Source organism: Schistocerca gregaria, chromosome 8, assembly GCF_023897955.1.
Source record: "Schistocerca gregaria isolate iqSchGreg1 chromosome 8, iqSchGreg1.2, whole genome shotgun sequence".
NCBI classification, from domain to species: Eukaryota; Metazoa; Arthropoda; class Insecta; order Orthoptera; family Acrididae; genus Schistocerca; species Schistocerca gregaria.
Window position 1 is genome coordinate 219,313,568 of NC_064927.1, and position 20,287 is coordinate 219,333,854.

The 20,287-nt window shown below is 42.7% G+C and overlaps 1 protein-coding gene across 2 annotated transcripts in view; it reads right to left on the reverse strand.

Annotated features, from left to right (window-relative positions):
- Window positions 1–20,287, reverse strand: part of LOC126284682 (cellular tumor antigen p53-like) — an 81,271-nt gene that overhangs the window by 13,818 nt on the left and 47,166 nt on the right. For both annotated transcript variants that reach the window (XM_049983802.1, XM_049983803.1), the window contains one exon: window positions 11,671–11,860. In XM_049983802.1, the coding sequence (XP_049839759.1) occupies window positions 11,671–11,860 (190 nt within the window). The remainder of the gene's footprint in view (window positions 1–11,670; window positions 11,861–20,287) is intronic.

Below are 20,287 nucleotides of genomic sequence, written 5' to 3' on the forward strand. Positions count from 1 at the left end.
TTGGACGATCTTTGATGAACAGAACTATCAACAGAACTCAAACACATGGCGACAGTGTTCTGCAAAAATGGATATGGCAACTGCCAAATCCAAAGGGACTTCCAACAACAAGATGAAGATCAAGCAGAAAAGAGAAAAAAAGGACTGACGTTTCTACCTTTTGCAGGCAATGCGTCATCCAAAACTGGGAGACTATTGAGGCAACTCAAAATCAATACAGTCTTCCGACCACTGGATAAGATGCACACCTTACTAGGAATGGTGAAAGATGATGTCAGCCTCAAGAAAGCGAACATATACAAAATTCTGTGCAGCAGTGTGAAATCCTATATCAGCCAAACAGTTTGTACATGGGAGATTGATGCAAAGAACACCAACACTACACCTACCTAGATCAACCAACCCAATCTTCCCTAGCAGAACATTGCATAAACACTGGACACACAGCGAATTATGATGAGAGAAAAGTACTGGTCCTGGTCCACAAATAACTACTGGGACTGATCTTCAAAGAGGCCACAGAAGTCCGCATAACAGACAACGCTATCAACAGGGACACTGGTCACCAACTCGGTACGGCTTGGGAACCAACACTGAGCTCTATCAAGGGGCAACGGTGCAAGCAGACATGAGATCATTTGGCCACAGCCACCAAAGAGATACTGCAACCCTCCCCACCACCGAAGACGGTGTGTGCTGTTGGGACCCACGAGCGATTAATACTAGCAGCAGCACCACCTCATGATGGTGGAACGGTTATTCACTGAAATATCATGGGCATTTGATGACTGTATCCAGCTGAACATCCAAGAATCCTTCAAACAGCACATAGACTGGGAAGCATCAAATCAAATATAATTGTACTTTATTATGAATGAACTACAAAATAACCAAGTAAGGGTAGAGAAGACAGCGTGTTAGGAAAGTTAAGAGATCGCTGCAAAGCAGCCAAATTTGGGTAGCCTAGTAGGACGTGGGCCACCACTAGGCAGGCATCACATTAGCAGTAAGGGGGTTCTCACGTTGGAGAATGTGGCCGTGGGTCAGCCAAGTGCAGCCAATCCATAGTTGACGAAGGACAAAAGATTACCTCCAGGAAGCACGAAGGGGAGACATGGTTGTCTTATTCTTTATTGCCCTGTTTCTTTTGGGAGTCCTGAGCAGACCACACCACGTTCCACGCCTCTAACAACTGATAGCATAGAGTCGACCAAAGGTCCAGTTCTGAGCCCCCCATTTCCAAAATCGGCATCCTAGTAATCAACTTTGTCAAGTGATCGGTATGTTCATTGCCTGAGGTCCCAACATGTCCAGAGGGCCAAACAAAAATGAGTGGCCATACAGCTTGATGACAGTCAAAAAGGAGGTCCTGGATAGTCGTGACTAATGAATGATGAAAGGTAGCACTGGTCTACAGCCTGAAGGCTGCTCAGGGAGTCACTACAGATTAAAAGCATATTGCCAGTGCAAGAAGCACAGTTAAGGGCTCATTTGATGGCCACCAATTCAGTAGTGAAGACACTGCATCCATTTGGTAGGGAGTATAGTTCACTGCACCTTGCATGCATGTATGCAAAACCAGTCATCTGCTGAGTCATCAGTGAATACCACTTCCGAACCTCAAAATGCATTGAGGACAGCCAGGAACAGGTGGTGAAACACCATTGGATCAATTGAATCTTTCGGCCCAAATGATGAATTGAGAGAGAACTGAGGTCAGGGAGCACGCCATCGGGGTGTACATGATTGCTTCCTGACAAGAGGCGACATCGGCAAAGTTGGAGTTCAGAGCAGGGACACTGTAGATGAATTGCAATTATGACCCTCGTTCTGGGTCTGTGTTGTGGGAGGCGGATCTCCCTATTAGGAAAAAAGGAAATGGTAGTTTGGATACTTAGGGGAGCTACGAATGTGTATGGCATAACTGAGTAGCTGTTGTTGGTCCCTGATCTTTAGTGGAGGGATTCCAGCCTTCCCAAGCAGGCTGTTGACAGAGCTAGTTCAAAAGGATCCTGTTGCAAATCAGGCCCCATAGTTGTGTATTGGGTCCAGTGACTGCAATGCTGAACAATATGCCAGACTCTCATAATCAAGACAGGGCAGCTCAGGGATTTGAAAAGCTGCATGGGTAACGCAGCCTGCACGTCAGCTGATGTTACTGATGCAGTGAAGTGTATTATACATAAGTTGGCGAAGATGAGGAAGCCACATCTGCTGAGTATCGAAGACCACTCCTAAGAAGTAGTAAGTCTCTGCCACACTGAGTTACTGGTTGTTGAGTTACAGCTCTGGTTGTGGATGTACAACATGATGGTGACAGAAGTGCATGATGCGAGTCTTGGCGCCTGAAAACTCAATGCCCTGGGTCAGGACCCATGAGTGTGCCTTTCAAATAGTGCCATACAGTCAGTGTTCAGCAACACCCACACTAGAGGAGCAACAGTAAAAGCAAAAACTGGCAGTATACAAGGAGGGAAACTGAAGACACCACAGCTGTTGCTAGACCGTTGATGCCCATTAGAATGAGTAGAAAACTTAATACAGAGCCCTGCAGAACCCCATTCTCTTGGATATATGGAGTACCATGGGAAGCACCATTTCGAACCTGAAAAGTACATTGTGACATGAAGTTCTGGCGAAAATCAGAAGTGGGCTTCGGAGACCCCACTCATGTAAGGTAGAAAGGATGTTGTGTCACCAAGTGATGTCGTAAGTCTTTTGTAGGTCGAAGAAGACAGCAATAAAATCTCGACATTAGTCTAAATTATGGTAGTCATAGTCAGATAATGGTTATTGATGAATACTGCTTATGGTGCTGGAGAACCGGAGTGCAATCTCTAATGGCTTTGGTGATGTCCACCCTTCCAACAGGGGGTCAGAACAACAGTGAAGGTAAAATCATCCTAGTCGGCACTGTGGAGATCCCATCTGGGTGGCGCCCAGGGGAGTGATACTGAGGGAGGGACAGGAAGATTGGGAAGCAGCTGCTACCACACACTATGGCAGAATCAAGGCAAACCAAATTATCAGCAATGGAACAACCTTGGCAAAAATTGCCCTGGGATTGAGCCAAAAGACCCTGAGGCTCAAGGAGCCAACACAGCTGCTGACTCACCATGCATTTGAGCAACTTACAGAAAACATTAATGCGACTAACTGGGTGACAGCTGTCCTTTCTAGGGAGTACTTACCTGGTTTCAGTACTGGGATGATTGTGCTTTCTCACCATTTAAATGGGAACTCACTCTTGCTCCAGATATGGTTCAAAATGGTAAGATGATGATGCTGGCTGTCCAGTGATAGGTATTTGAGCGTTCGGTTGTGGATGTGATAGGACTCTGGGGCTGCATCAGGGCAAAGGTCTAGGGCACTGAAGAATTTCCATTCACTGAATGGAACATTAAAGGGCTCCAGGTGGTGTGTAGTGTAAGATACATGCAATCGTTCCACCTGCTGTTTAAGGAAACAAAAGGCAGATTGACAGTTCTCAGACACAGAGGCTCAAGCATAATGCAGACCAAAATGTTCAGTTACAGCATCTGAGCCAGTTAAAACAACACTGTTCAAGAAAATTCCAACTAAACCTGCACAAGCACCTGATTTTTGACCAAACCTGCGAAGGAGACGTATATGGTCTAATGGTTGAAGCATACCATTCCGAGCACTCTTGCTTCCTTAGTTTTATTAGGTGGCGGACCCAGGCACGGATCCTTTTAAAAGCAATGAGGTGCTCCATTGATGAATGCCGCTTATGGTACTGGAGAACTGGAGTGCAATCTCTAATGGTTTGGTGATGTCCGCCCTTCCAACAGAGGGTTAGAGCGACAGTGAAGGTAAAAGCATCCCAGTCAGCACTGTGGAGATCCCATCTGTCTGGTGCCCAGGGGAGTGATGCTGAGGGAGGGACAGGAAGATTGGGAAGCAGCTGCTACCACACAGATCATCGTGGATGGGGAAAGATGAGACCTGCAAATAGAAAGATGTGTGGCTGAATAAGCACCATGTGCCACACTGAAGTGTGTGGAGGTACCAGTATTCAAGAGCCAGAGGCTGAGATCTGCCAATAAGTTTTCAATGTCTTTACCACAGCCAGGGATCATGGTTCCATCCCACAAAGGATTACTGGTACTGAATGTTGCCCAAGATTGGGAAGGGCGGGGGGAACTGAGAAACCAATGCAGACAATATGGTCTGACCCACTCCAGCACTGTGATGGAGGTAAACATTACAGATCGTAAACTCCTGAAATGCCCTTACCTAAGCAGCCACAGTCTACAAAGTTATATCAAGAGGTTATATATGAGTCCAGAACATATGTGAAAACTCCATCCGACATCCAATCATAATCGACACCATTCTTAAAATAACCCCAGTAGTCACAAAGGCTCCACATTGCTGGGAACCAAAAGGGAAATGCAGAAAGCAGGGGAGAAGCGTAAGAGATATAGTAGCTCAGGCAGGTGGTGGAAAACACTACAATTCCACCAGAGGATTGTGCTGTCAGTATACCGTGAGAGCGTGAAGGCAACAAGGAGCCAGGTTATGTCTGTGGTCACCTGCTGCCACTTGTTAAGAGATGATGTTATCAACAAATGTAAGATCTGAGAAATATTCTACAGTGCAATCAGGAGCCTCAGGGGCCACTGGGATCACTGCTATGGCCACAAAAACAGAACATGTGGAATCCGGTGGCTTGGGGGCCACTGGAGTTTATCTTGGAAGACTACTTCTTGTCTTTCTTCTCCTTAGTGTGCTTGGATGACTTCCCTGAATTAGTTTCATGGATTGAAGAATATCATGAAGGCCTACGATCAGCAGCCTGTGGCTCCTTCAGCCACTGGCTGGTACCCAGTTACAGACTGGCAGAAATATTGGAGGGTTAGAAGGGAGTGTCCTGAGGAATCCCTTCCTGGCATGAGAAACTGAATGAGGGAGATGCGTCTCCAGGGATGGGACGCCATTGCTCCCAAATTGTTTGTGGGGGAAACAGCAAGATGAGAGCCACCAATCATCATGGGGGCTCACTGTGGGATGCATAATGGGGGAGAGTATGGTACGCAGAGAGGGCAATGTCATCATAGCTGGGCGCACAACACTGTCATGTGTGCAGGATGTAGATTCTCACACTTTTTCTTGGCCTCTTGGTATGTCAGTGTGTCCCGAGTCCTGTATTTTTTTCCTCTCTGAAAGACAGTGCATCACTCCAGAGTTATGCAGATGGGACCACAGTTATGCAGATGGGAGAAGGAGCACAAAGAATGTCTCTGTGAAACAGTTGTCCGCAACCCCTACAGACTGGGCCACGATCACGACGTGAAGACAGATGCCTGAATTTCATACATTTGAAGTACTGCTTAGTGGGGGAAGGGAACATACAGTTTTGTGTCACATTGATATAGCACCTGGATGTTTTCAGTCAATGAATTGTCCTCAAAGGCCAAGATGAAGGCACCAGTAGCAAGCCTATTGTCCTCTGGCCTCCTATGGACACAAAGGACAAAGTGTATATCCTGTCGCTCCAAGTTGGCTCATAGCTCATCATCGTCCTACAAGAGATCACAATGGAAAATGATGCCATGAACCATGTTTCAACTATTATGGGGAGTAATAGTCACCTGAATGTTACCCAGCTTGTCAAAATCAAGCAACACCTGTGACTGGTCAGGGGATGCTGTTTTAATCAAAACTAATCCACTCTTCATTTTGGAGATGGCTACAGCATCCTCAAATTTGTCCCATGTAGTCCCTACAAATAATAATGGCTTTGTGGGCAAAAAGGAATCCCCATCTGTCCTTGTAAAAACCAGATATTGGGGCGAGTATTTCTCTGCTTGTCACTTAGCCCTACATTCCTTCCACGGCGCAGCCAGGGAAGCAAACATTTTAGGGTCATATATTTCTGTGTTGAATTAATTCTTTCCTTGTGAACAGACTGCTGGGACTGAATGACCATCAACAGGAGAAAGTTTCATCTATTTCATATGCAACCCATGCGCCGTGGTGCCATCCACTCCAAACAGGGGCTCTCCCCAAGGACATCACCCAGACTAAACAACGGCTACCCGGTCAGTATCCATTGCTTGGAGTCCATGTGTCCCAGTTGTGAAGAACACATACTCCTTGGCATTCATGGGGAGGCTCCATCTCAGGCAACAATAGTGCAATCCCCCGCAGGGTCAGTGCTCTACCACCATGCAAGTCCTTGATGACACCCCCACAATAGGATGGTTACCATGCTGGGTTTTGTGCATACTATATTATTGGAAAGGAAGAGTTCTAAGGTGAAAAGGCACGGAGGTGGAACAGACATCACATTGTGCGACCTACCCTGCATGATCCGCACTTCTGAAAAATTTGGAAAAGTGATCTCAGGTCAAACCCAACAATGGCGACTATTTATTTATAATGCATAGCTGTAGAGTGGGAGAAGTGAAATGGAAAACTAAGGTCCTTAAACATGTCACAGGCCCACGTGGGGTCTGCACCAGAAAGACCATTCAATGGAGAAGCAGAGAGACAGTGGGAGTATAGACTCGCAGCACAGAAATGGAAGTAGTGCTGCAAAGGCTGTGGACCCATGTTACCCAAGCACATACTCACAAAAGAGTTGTGACCCCCCCCCCCCCCCCCTCCCCTGGAGAGGAGAGAGTAGAGCTGCTTGGAGACAGGGTACAGTGACTAGGAACAGTCGGGAGATTGAAGGCATGGGAGGGGAGTGGAAAAGAAGAGAAGTAGAGAAGGGGGAAAAAGACTAGTGGGTGTGTTGGTGGAATAGAAGGCTGTGTAATGCAGAAGTGGGAACAGGAAAGAGTAAGTGGGTGAGGGACAGGGACTACCAAAGTTCAAGGCCAGAGGGGTTATAGGAATGTAGGATATACAGGGTGAACACAAAGTCTTGCCCTGATTATAACAATTTATTACAGAATAACTGTTTGACATCATTTGATGCCGTTACATAGGTTAGTGTTACTAGTTCTTTTTTTTAAGACCACTTACGTCAGTAAACCTCAACTTGTGTTCCCTTGGTAGCTCAGAGAACGTTGAAGCACTATTCCAGTTCCTGCCAGATGTTTCATAACTTTGTTCTGTCACAGTACCCACAGCAGCTTGTATCCTAGCCTTCAGTTCATCGATGCCAGCAACTGGTGTGATGAAGACTCTGTCCTCGATATAGCCCCAGGAAAAAAAGTCAAAGGGCGTAATGTCTGGAGAGCAGGGTCAGGGGTCAGGAAATCACGTACAATCCAGAGGGGGGGGGGGGGGGGGGGGTGCTCCATCTTGCTGGAAAATTGTCCATGGTTGATATTCTTCTAACTGTGGGACAATGAACTGCTGCAAAACGTCTAAGTAAATGTTAGCGGTAATGGATTTTTCCATGGAGAAAAACGGTCCAAAAACCTTGTTATGCACGAGGCCGCACCAAATGTTCACTTTTTCGGTAACTGTACAGTAGCATGTGGAGACTCTGAACCTCATAAATGGCCATTATGCCTATTTACCATTCCACTGACATGAAAGTTGGTTTCATTGGTAAATCATATGCAATTTTAGTAATTGTTAGCGCCATCAATCCTGTTGAGAATCTCATTTGCAAATTCAGAACGTGTCAGCAAATCATTTGGTTGCAAGGTCTGCATGGTTTGCACTTTGTAAGCATGCAACCTAAACCTTTCACGAAGAATCTTCACCACATTTGCTTGCAGTATTTGAAGTTCATGAGATGCTTGAATAGTTGATTTAGACAGACTCGGCTGAAATGATTGCCAAACACGATCAACAGTTGCATCACTCACACAAGGCCTGCCACTTTGAGGATGATCTTCAACACTGCCAGTTTCATTAAACTTTGCATACAGTCACTTTACTGATTTAACGTCAGGAGGGCTGCATCCATGAGAAGCCTGAAATTTACACTGAACACTGATGAGCGATTTCTTTTTGTGAAACCAAAGCACACATCGCGCTTTCTCCTTCTTCGATGCCATTTTGCTAGCAACTACCGTGACCTAACAGACTGCATCGGTGTTGTGGAGCACTAGCGTCACCTATTGGTCACAACAACTAGTAACACTAACCTTTGTAACGGTATCAAATGCAACTTATTATGTTAAACGGTTATTCTGTTATAAATTTTCATAATCAGGGCAAGACTTTGTGCTCACCCTGTATTGCATGGATAGCTGGTGGTGGTAGGAAGGATCCAAACACTGTGAAGCGGTCACTGAAGTAAAGCATGTTGTGCCGAGCAGCATGCTTAGCAACTGGGTGGTCCAGCTGTCTCTTGACCACAGCTTATCGGTGACCTCTCATGTGGGCATATAGCATTTTTATTGTCAATCCCACACAGAGAGCAGCATAGTGGTTGCAATGTAGTTTGTCAATCAGATGATTGCTTTCACAGGTAGCTCTGCCTATGGTGGGATGGTTATTCTTGGGACTGGACAGCGGTAGATAACGGTGGGAGGATATGTGGGACAGGTCTTTGCATCTACATCTGGGAGAGCAGGGAGCAGGAGTGGTGTAGGGATGGGCAAGGATATTGTGTAGGTTCGGTAGTCGACTGATTACCTCTGTGGAAGAGGTGGGAAGGATAATGGTAGGACATTGCTCATTGCACGGCAAAATGAGAGGTAGTTACAACACTGGTACAAAATGTGAGTCAGTTGTTCCAGTCCTGTGTCATACAGAGTCATGAGCGGAGTGCTCCTTTTTGGCTCTGAGCACTATGGGACTTAACATCTGAGGTCATCACTCCCCTGGTCACTTAGAACCACTTGAACCTAACTAACCCAAGGACATCACACACATCCATGCCCGAGGCAGGATTCGAACCTGTGACCGTAGCTGTAGCGCAGTTCCAGACTGGAGCGCCTAGAACCACTCCTTTTTGGTTGGACATGGAAATGTGGGAGGTGGTAGGTGACTAGAGAGGCAAGGCATGGGAAATTTGTTTCTGTAGAGGCTTAGGAGGGTAATTTCAGTCTGTGAAGGGCATGGTAAGACTCTTAGTATACATGGAGAGGGACTGCTTGTCACTACAGATGTGACGGCCATGGGTGGCTAGGCTGTATGGAAGAGACTTCTTGGTATTGAATGAGTGGGACCTGTCAAAGTACAGGTATTGCTGGTCACTCATAGCTTTGACAGGGATGAAGGCTACTGATATAGCCAATTTTGAGGTGGAGGTCAATATCGGGGAAGGTGGCTTGCTTGGTAGAGGAGGGCCAGATGAAGCAAATGGGGTACAGGGGTGGAGGTGTTCAGTTTATGGAGGAACGTGGATTGGGTGTCTTCATCTTTGGTCCAGATCACAAAGACGTTACCAATGAATACGAGCCAGATGGAGATGGCCCATGAATAAACTGGCCTAGGATGATGCCACATGGGTGCCCATTGCTGTACCATGGATTTGTTTGTAGGTGATGCCTTCAAAGATGAAGTAATTGTGGGTGAGGATATAGTTGGTCATGGTGACCACAAAGGAGAACTGCCACATGTCCTGTCTACATTATGACATAACTTAAAAATATTTATTTTCTGATTACAAACGTAAAAATATTCTCATACATAGTATGTTTGGAAAATGAATCTGTGAATCTCTACAATACTTCAACAAAGTAGCTTTTCTGTGTGAAACATTAAGTATGTTGTAACTCTTCATGCTTTCCCGGCGATCTGTTGACATCTTGGATATTCGGGAATCCAGCCGGATGTTCGCGTCGTTCTCGCACGATATTTCAACAGCGTGCCTCGCTGTCTTCTTCAGGTGCTACCTGAGACTGGTCATTTGGTCGATCGAGTCCAGTATTTATGCCTGGGAGGAGCTGGGCGTTCCCTAATCGCTCCGCGCCGAGTCAAGTGTTCCATCTGTGGTCTGCGCCTGCCAGACTTGGTTTCAACGGACCCCTCCAGTCGTGGATGATCCAACTGCCGTCAGTGCCCGTTTTGGCCATCCTCAACAGAAGTGGAAATCATAGTAACAGTCATGAGATAGAGTACCCAATATCTCAGATCGGGTCTGACACACTGCAGATGACAACCACAACCGTTGAGGACGGCCAAAACGGGCACCAATGGCAGTTGGAACATTTGTGACTGGAGGGGTCCGTTGAAACAAGTCTGGCCTGCGGGGACCACAGACGGAAAACTCGACTCAGCGCGGACGAATTAGGGAACGCCCAGCTCCTCCCAGGCATACATACTGGACTCGATTGACCCAAGGACCAGTCTCAGGTAGCACCTGCAGAAGACAGCGAGGCACGCTGTTGAAATATCGTGCGAGAATGACGCGAACATCCGCCTGGATTCCCGAATATCCAAGATGTCATTAAGTATGTTAGTAAATACAGTGTCCATGTCTGTCTGTTGTCTTCCATCAAATGATTGGCTTTAACCATTTGCTCATTGTCTTACTAGTTGCAAACTCTGATTAGCTCACCATATAAACAGATCCACTAACTAGCTGTATTCCAGTAAAATGACTGACCCCTCCATTTGCTACAGTTGGGATCTGCTTACTCATTGCCTCCTACAGCTGTATTTGAGCTAACTGGAGGGAGCGCTTTGCTCAGAACTCCAACTCACTCAATGGTTAACTGGATCAGCTGGCCATCACTATTTCACATTTTACGAGTCAGTAATTTTCTACATGGAAAGTATTCTAAAGTCCTCAAGAACAGAAATTTTATTCTGGCACTTTACATTTTGATCCTTACTAATGATCTTCAACTTGAGTCTTATGCAATACACAGCTATGAATCTTGGATGGACATTGTAAAGTATTACAGGGGTTTGTGATTTATTTTCTTTTTTTTTTGTCCAGATCAGGCCATCATGCCACTTGTCATTAAGAAGAAAAGGAAAATCCCACACTACCGTTATACAGGTTAATGAGTGGCTTCACTTCTAGTAATGGTTACAATGAGACTGTAATGTAACTCTCAGTCTCAAATAGTACTGTAAAACACGATACACAAAACTAGTATACAACACAATATATATTTTATATTTGTAATCTATAGCTCCAACCTTTGCAGTGTCTTTTAGTTTCGCTGACTTACTTCTTAATGTTGATTCATTTTTAAGAGATTTTTCATTCATTTAAAACTTCTATCTAAAAACTGGCTAAACTGAAGTCAACTAATAATACACAGTTTTGCAGTGCATTGTTCATGTCACTTAAATCTTATAATTTTTCTCAAAAGATTACAATTTTATGAAACACTGTATTTACTGTGGCAATAAACATGATTAAAAGATAAGTTTACATGAGAAAATGTTACTCATTTTAGTAAATGAACAAATTATTAAATTAAATGAACAAATAAATATTTGTAATTTTACCTGTAAAAAGAAGTGTCAACAATGTATTGAGAATATAATTACGTTAGTCAAAAAATGTCCAATTTTAGAAATGGCTTGGTCACAAACTGCAACCAATACATTTCCAAAACTGTATCATGCGGCAAATCTGAATGGTCGCTTGCCTGATACATGGAAGAATTTCTCAATCAAGTGTTGCAAATGGGAATACTTTAAAGGTGATTGCATACAGTGGTCATGTTTGGATAGGATCCTTTTCAGCTTTGTCCACATTGATCTCACCAAGGTAACAGATATATTTTCTTTAATATTCATTCTATTATAAAATGATCAAATTAAAGTATTTACCTTGACAACCATGCCTGTTCCTGGCTCAGTCTTCAAAATTTTTTTTTGAGGTTCCTTTGTTTCCGTTTTCAAAGCCCTCTTTGTACTTTGTATTTTTTCTCCATTTGTTTTCCCCTCTTCTTTATCTTTATCACGTTTTGGACAGCTACAGACACGCACATTCATGAACTGTCGCCCCAGGACTTCTCCCCTATAAAGGAAGGTTGAGTTAAAAAGAGCTATAAATTAATAGATATTCCATATAAACTCCCAAAAAAATGTACTTCCCCCCCCCCCTCCCCCCCGCTCTCTCTCTCTCTCTCTCTCTCTCTCACACACACACACACAATTCTTAAGCTTACAGTTAGGATATCTAGCACATGAAACAACTAAAATGCTCTATAAAATATAAATAGGCCAATGAAATAAAGTGCTAAATGTTGAATTTGCAAGGATTTTAGTGTGATCACATTATCTGTTGTTTTTCCAAAAGCACCACATGCTGGTAACAAGTAGTTCCATTTGTATCACCAGAAGGAACTGTCTGCTATATAAATTGTTTTGCCTCATTGCATTTACGTCCTTCTCTTTGAATTTGACCGAAACATAGCTTACAAGAAATTGAAATGAAGATCTCGGGGATTAGCACTTTCTTCCACTGTCTTATGTTTGTGACTGGCAGGTAACTAGATGAACCAGACATTTAGAAATACACTAAAAAAAGTCCTGCCCTAAATGTTCAGGATGAGTTTAGGCAACAGGTAAACTTTCAGAACATGTTCTGCACTCGGCTTGTCATCAGCTAAAGCCAACAAGACCCTGGGGAAATTTACAGCTTCTTTCATCAAAAAATAAACCACACACAATAAAAAGGAACACAATAAGCAATGCATCTTTATAGAATGTCCACACCACAGTAAAAAATATACAAATAAAAGATACTTGCAACAGGGGACAGTGTCTTTTTTGAAGCTGGTTTAAAGCCCTTTTGATACATACCAGTAACCATGAGAAAGCATACCAGGGCTAGCGTAATGCTCTCATTACTCAAAGTTTGTTCTTGTACTCTTCACGGCTGTCTGACTAACAGTGATGTAACAGTAGTTGAAGAGATGATGTACTGTGCCACAGGACGTTCTCTACCAACTTCCTTAATGATTATAACAACTTCTTTGTTCCTGTAGAGTGCAATGTACCCTGAGACCCAGCAGATGTGATAACCTTCTCCTGCTTTTGTAACAACGAACTGGAGAAATAAATGGTGTTGAACTCTGTCGAACATAGCTATTGGAATTCAGTGCTGCTAACATTATTAGTTCTTCTTGATTATACTTAGAAATGTAGCAAGCAGATACTGTCAGCCTCCTTACTTCTTGATTATACTTAGAAATGTAGCAAGCAGATTCTGTCAGCCTCCTTAATTCATCAATTATGTATTCTAAACAAAGTGATACAAGGGACATTCAATAATTAAAGAGACAAATATTGATGTAGGAATGAAACAGTTTGTAGAGTTTTATACTTTCATGACTTTAGACTGGCATCACTGTGATGAACTGAGAACAGCTGATGGATAAAAGTTGCTTCATTTATAACCTCAACATAGCATTTAATGGAGGTATGTCCAATTGATGTTTCCACATTAGTTCACAAGCATTCAGTGATACTGTTTTTGATTTTTGAAAGTGAAAAATCAGCTAAAATCTTTTCTCAGACGATTTTATAGTACAGCAAAAGTTGTTTGAAATGCAGAAATTTTAATAAGTGGGTAGAAAAGTTAAAAAATGGCCAAACCTCAGTGACTGATGAGCACAGGACTGTCCTTTTTGCTATTTACTGGTATACTCTACTTTCTTCTCAAAGTCAGAGAAATGAGTTGCCACAATGGATAACACTGTGAAGAAATGAATTCCCAGAAATGGTGACACAAGACAGAATTTAAAAACGCAACATGTGAACACTGCATTTTATGTATAAGGAAAAACAAGCTGAGTGCCTTAGGATCACTGATGATGATGATCATGATGATGATGGTAGCAATGACTACTGAACAACCAGAAAAGCAGCTGGACTTTGGGAACTTCTCAACAATGACAAAGTGTTTCTTTTTTGGCTTAGTTTTTAAACAAGGTCCTACCAAACTGAGGCCTTAACCACCCATAACATGGAGATGTTCATAGCTTCAAAGTTTTGAAGAATGTATTTGATTCAAAGTCAGTGATACAAGTGACAAGAAGTTCTCTTGGTCTCAATCGTCACTGAGGTCACGAGAATGGAAATGAAGAGATGATTGGCCCAAAACGTTTTTGTTCTGTCGACTCCCTTAAAACTGTTGCAAAGGAAGTCTGTAACCTTGTTGAGGCTAACACTCATGAGCGTTTAGCATTTATTTGTCAGCAGCTATATTTTACTTTAAAAAAGAAAGAAAAAAAAGAAGCTGTTATTCATTAACAAAGAATTTCAGACAACAGTTAAAATATTTGACTTAAAAGAAAATGAACTGCAACAAGGAATGACCATCATATATAGTGGAAATCAGTTTGGAAATCTGTAAACGGAGCTTTAGCACTACTGTGTAATATCTCCAAGAATAATTTAGAAACCATTCTATTAGAACTAGTGACACTTCTATGAGTTAGATATATCGTACAATATCAAAGACAAAAGCTGTAAGCAAAAGCAAGAAGTGATTCTCCAAATAAAAGACTAGATAATTTCATTAGAAACACAGTAAAAGAAGAGAGGCTGAGTGTGTTAGCTATGTGACAAAATAAAAAATAAAATAAAATAAATAATAATAATAATAAAAGAAACCTTTTGGAGGGGCATGGCTGAAGGAGAGGATGGCTCAAAGAACACATATTAATGATCTTATGAGGGGTAGAATACTCTCATGATTATGTCAACAATTCCAGCAGACAGGAAAGGTGTCCAGGCACTACAGTACAGGACGTCCACAGTGAACAACACCACAAGAAGACGGATATCTCACCATCAGTACCTGCAAACGGCCACGAAGTACTGCAGGTAGCCTTCCTCGGGACCTTACCACAGCCACTGGAACAGTTAAGACATGGTTTATTCACCTGGAGACCTGCAAGGTGCATTCCACTGACCCCTGGTCACAGGAGAGCCTGTAAAGCCTGGTGTCAAGAACACAGTACATGGTCATTGGAACAGTGGTCCCAGGTTATGTTCACAGACGAGTCTTAGACTAAGGGTTGTACTGTGTACAGCACATACAGGCTCTGAAGGGCATTGAGAGAATCGGAGCATATGAAAGGTCCGTGTTGATGGATGTACTGGTGGCCTGATGGCAGGCAAAGAGCTATGCTATAAATACTGAGCAGTGTTCTAAAAGCTGATACCAAAATGATCAGTGCCAATGATGAAGGCACACCCGACATTACGGCCGATCTTACAGCCATCGGTGTACATGGACATGCTGTAATAAATTGAATCCAGAGTAGTTTCCTTAGGAAGCAAATGAAGTCCAAGATGAATACAGGCTGTAACACAAAGCCATGGTGGTGAAGGGTTCACATCCATCGGGAACGTGGCAGGTAGTGTGAAGATAAGGTGCCAGTGTAAAAGCTGAAAGCGAATTCCAGGAGATAACAGAAGAGGGATGCACCCCATACTGGCGGTCAAGAAAGTCATCGTAAAAGGTGGTGTATGATGGGTGGCTAGGTATGGCAGACGAACGGCATGCGTATCTGCTGAGGAGAACATCACGCTGGTGTGACAGCAGCAGTTGGGTGGATTCTGCATAGAAACTCTAGTTCAGCAGGTTTTGCATAGGAACTCTCAACCAGGCTTGTGTAAAAGGCACCAGTGGCCAAACATATTCCATGATAGTCAATTGTATTAAGACAGCTTAAGATGAATGAATGAACACCCACAGTCTAGTTTCAAATGGTACAAAGTATGATAGTGGTTCAATCTGCTTCGCAGGAAGTACCACTTAGTACATGTAGGACATCGAGAGACCAGGTACAGTGTGTGGCCAGATAAGACCCTTGATAGGACCAAGCCCCAGGACTTTCATAGTTTCAGTGAACGGAGGAGCAACAGGCCCAATGGTGGAAGAAACCCATTGCGGCACCTGAAAATCATACAAACAGTTTTTCAGTAGAAAAGCTAAAGCCATTGACGATATTCCATGAGTAAAGATGACCGAGACATCGTTGAAGATGAGACAAGTCCATAGAGAACTGCAAAAGATCGCAAAGTCGTCGATGAAAGGAGAGCTGGAGATGCCTGGCAGGAGAAAGGCCATAATAGGGTTAATGACTAAGCAAAGAGCATGACACTTAGGATGGAGCCTTGAGGCACCCCGTTCTCCTGGATGAAGATGACCGACAAGCCGGAATCCACAAGTACATCGAAAAATAGGTCTTTTACAAATTCCTGAAGGACATCAGGCAGGTGGCTTCGGAAGCCCCATATGTATACAATATGGAGGATACGTATCCCCCCAACAATTATTGTTGTCAAAAAACATGGCCATAATCTGGCATTTCTGAAGAAAACCATTCATGAAGTGAGTTGACAAAGTGATGAGATGGCCAACTTGGGATGAAGCAATCTGGGATATTTTTACTTCCCCTCTTGTTTTGCCACCTGCCTCCTCAAATTCGTTTTTTCACTTTTAACTAATTAACAGTAACATGTGAGTATAGTCTGCATTTTCGTAAAAGAGAAAGGCTGGCCCTCAGTTTTAAAGAATATAACACCAGATCTAATTTTGTGCTTTATGTATGGAATTGAGTCTATAATTTATTTTTACTATTATTAGTTAGTATGTTTCATTATAGGATGAAATCAGTAATTGTTTCATAACTTAAATTCTGTTGTTGACATAACAACAAATATAAAATCTGTACTAAGTATAAACATTAGGAGGAACAACTAATAGTATTCTTTTATTTTGCTATATTCGAAAACATGTTAGCAAAGCCAGCTCTTAATTAATTCCAAATCCACTGCAAAAAAACTCCCCCACGATTTCCAGCACCTCTGATGGTGTACTCCTTCCAACTGGTGGCCCCCTTAGAGGAGGGGGGGGGGGGGGGGGGCTCACCTGCCTTAGGTGACTGTTTACACTCAGGTGACACCTCCCAAAGTCCTGACAAGAGGGACCAATTGGCAATTTGGGAAGATCACAGCTCATGCAATCATCCCTCCGTGGGCCTGGCTTGTATCTAGGGGTACAAGCAAAACCTAACTGTCAACCTAGGGCTGGGAATTACGCATTGCCCAGTCACATATCAATCTTCAAACGTGCGGTTCAGCCTTCAGGAGCACACATGGAAGAAGAAGAAGAACCAAAGAGGAACCTCAAACGCTGAAGCAGAGGAAAGATAGGAGATAGAGAATGAAGAAAGAATGAAAAAACAGATGTGGGACTGTTCTGATGTCAGGCTACTAAAACTTCAGAAAAATTCCCAAAAACATCCCAGACATGTTCCCCAAGGGAGGGGAAAAAGAATAGGAGGAGGATAGGTATGCAGCACAGAAAGGGAAATGATTCTGCAATGGCTGGGGCCATATGGTAGCCAAGCACAATTCACCAGTGGTGAGGGCTCAATGATGATATAACCCTCTGCCCATATAGTTTCACCACTGTAACGTAACACATCACGTTGGTGAAGTGAGTACATTTACTCCCACTAGTTATATTTGTTGCTGATAATAGAAAAAGTTTACACAGTCTGAATAAAAGAAATAAAAATAATTTTCATGCAGACTTTGCCTTCTAGTTCACAGTTCAGAGTTATTATGCAACAACATAACTTGGTACTTCACATTAGGAGTGCTCCAAGTGGTGTATGCGGCTCCTGTTTCCCATAAGTATTACTTTTGCAGAGCATACAGTATTAAAAAAAAAAATCACCTGTGTGCTTACAGAAACTGGCAACACAGAGATGTAAAAATTGATTATATTAGTTTATGTTGTCCAAAGTCAAATCTTATTGGTAGAAATTATAAAATACTACTACACAAACTATCTGCTAACTAAAGTTGGCACTCAGCTTAAACACATCAATACTTACAACTTCAACCGATTACCTCTGCTCCCAGCATCCTCCATGGAAAGTGTCACATTATATTGTGAATTATTATTATTATTAATGGTGTTTTGCCCTTAAAGAGCGCAGTTAGACTAAAGTACATGGCCAATTCCTTTTTCTGCCTTCCTTGCTGCCCAAACTTCCCTCATTCACTTGCTGTGTTTCTGCTTCTGGACCTCTGTCCATGCTTCTTGTCAGCTTTGTGTCTTCGGCTTCATCTTGGTTGCCCATATTTCTTTCATCTTCTGGCTGTGATCTTGTTTGTGACCTTGGTCCACTTAACACCTGTTCGTTTGTCACAATGTATCTCATGTAGTTTACTTTTCTTAATGATGTTTCTGAATTTTGTTCTGTCATTTATCGTGTCCGGTGTGATGTTGAGTTGGTTCAGGTTGTTTTTTACCTCTGCCAACCATTTGTTGTTTCTAGTGGTTACCCAGTCAAAGATCCGTTTGGTCAGTCTGTAAGATGGCATTCTGTATAGGTGTAAATAGAATTGTAGTCTGTGTTTTCTAATCTTTTCTGTAATAGTCTCCGTATGTTTGTATAGTTCCTCTGTAGGTTTCTTGATTGATATTCCATTGTTGTTAGTTGCACCAAATATTTTCCTAAGTATTTTCCGTTCTACTTTTTCTAGTTGCCTGATATGTGTATGTCCAAGGATTAGTGTGGTCTCTGCTGCATACAGTGCAATGGAATGGTAAAGATTAGTGTAATGTCTACTGCCATACACTGCAAAGTGGGTTGCAGCAAGTGTGTGTGTGTGTGTGTGTGTGTGTGTGTGTGTGTGTGTGTGTGTGTGTGTGCGCGCGCGCGCGCGCACGTGTATGTCGGTGTGCATGGACAATGATTTACATATAGTTGAGGTATAGTGCTCAACACATTATTTGCAAGTAAGAATACAGAGTTTCAATGTGTTCACATTCAACGGCATTAATGGTAAATTCCACTTCAATATGGATGTACAAAAAGGCAACACAGTACCCTTCCTCGCAGTCCTTATCCAGTGCTAACAAAATGGATGCCTTTGCCACACCATCTAAAGAAAAACTGACCAAAGTGATCTGTACTTGAATGTCATCAATCACCACCACCCAGCACAGAAGTGCACTGTGCTACTAACATTGGTGCATGGTGCATGAATGAAATCAGACGCTGCTAACTTGCCCCATTAGCTGAACCATATAAGCAAGGTCTTCATTCTTGCCATTCTGCAGCTCCACATCGCGCAAGGTAAGCAGCCTACTTAAAAGACACAGGATGAAATCAATCTTCAGGCTTCTGACAAAAATCTTAAAATTATTGAGACCAGTTAAAGATGCAGCATGTCTGAACTCCTGAGGTCTACAATACACCTTGTGAGTGTGGCCAGGCTTACACTGGACAAACACTAAGCACTGTGGAACAATGCAGGAAGAAACATGAGAGGTTTTATTGCCTACGATACCCCGAGAAATCAGTTTTAGCTGACCATGGTTTAGAAAACAGTCACTGGATAAAATCTGATGAAACATCCATTGTGCTTTGCACTAACAGCTTCTGTGACTGTGTAATTAAAGACTGCATTGAAATAAAAATCACCAATGATACCCTAAATAGATATGGTGGCCTGCAGCTCAGCTTGGGATCCAGCAACTGCGTGGCTGAAGCAGGCACAATAAACACAGAGTCAACGTATGCCCACACGTGGCTATGCTGCAAGCACCAGTCATAGCCAGCAGCAAATGTAATAAGGGATGTACCAGCAGCCCACTGGCACTCATATCATTTGACAGCACCCAAGGAGTGCTTGGCTGATAGCTCGTGCATTTTTAATCACTTCATGCAGCCGGAAACTTCAAAAATTTTTATTTGCACTGTTTATATGTCTGTCTAATCAACACTTTATTTTTTATGATACATGCTTGTCTTTCCTTGTATCACTTTCAGTTGAAATATGAGCAAAGACATAAAAGGTATCTCTTCTATACACCGGGTTAATCAACCTGGAGTGAGAACTGGAATGCTGACATAAGATGAGGCAAGAATACGGCTGTGGAGAACAAGTAAAGGAAGGAAGGCACACGATGAAGCAGGGCACACGGTGAATGAAAATTACTCATGGAGTAATGCAATGCTCAACCACAGGGTTAACAATATGAGAATAAAAACTCAAACAATAATGTTTACATGTGGGAAAGCATGATGGACAGATCAACACAATATGTAACAGACAAGTGAAATATATTACATACTGAGTACCAAAATGTGAGAGTTGGAAAAACTTATTGTAGGATGAGAGAAAGAATGATGCCTGGGAACTAAGTTTTGCAGAAGAATGTAGGTATTTGAAAACAATGAGAATGTGTCAATATGTAAATAACAAATTAAAATGAAATTCCATAATGAAATTTTCTTTCTTTTTGAAATACTGTCTTTTACAGGAGGCATGACTGCTAAGTACTTATTGAAATATATGTGCAATGTGGCTGAAAATGACAAATTTCATAGTAAAATCCAGTCTGAAGCTTCCAGAATTTTGAAAAATTCCTCAATATGGAACAGTATAAGGAACGGGAAAAGGT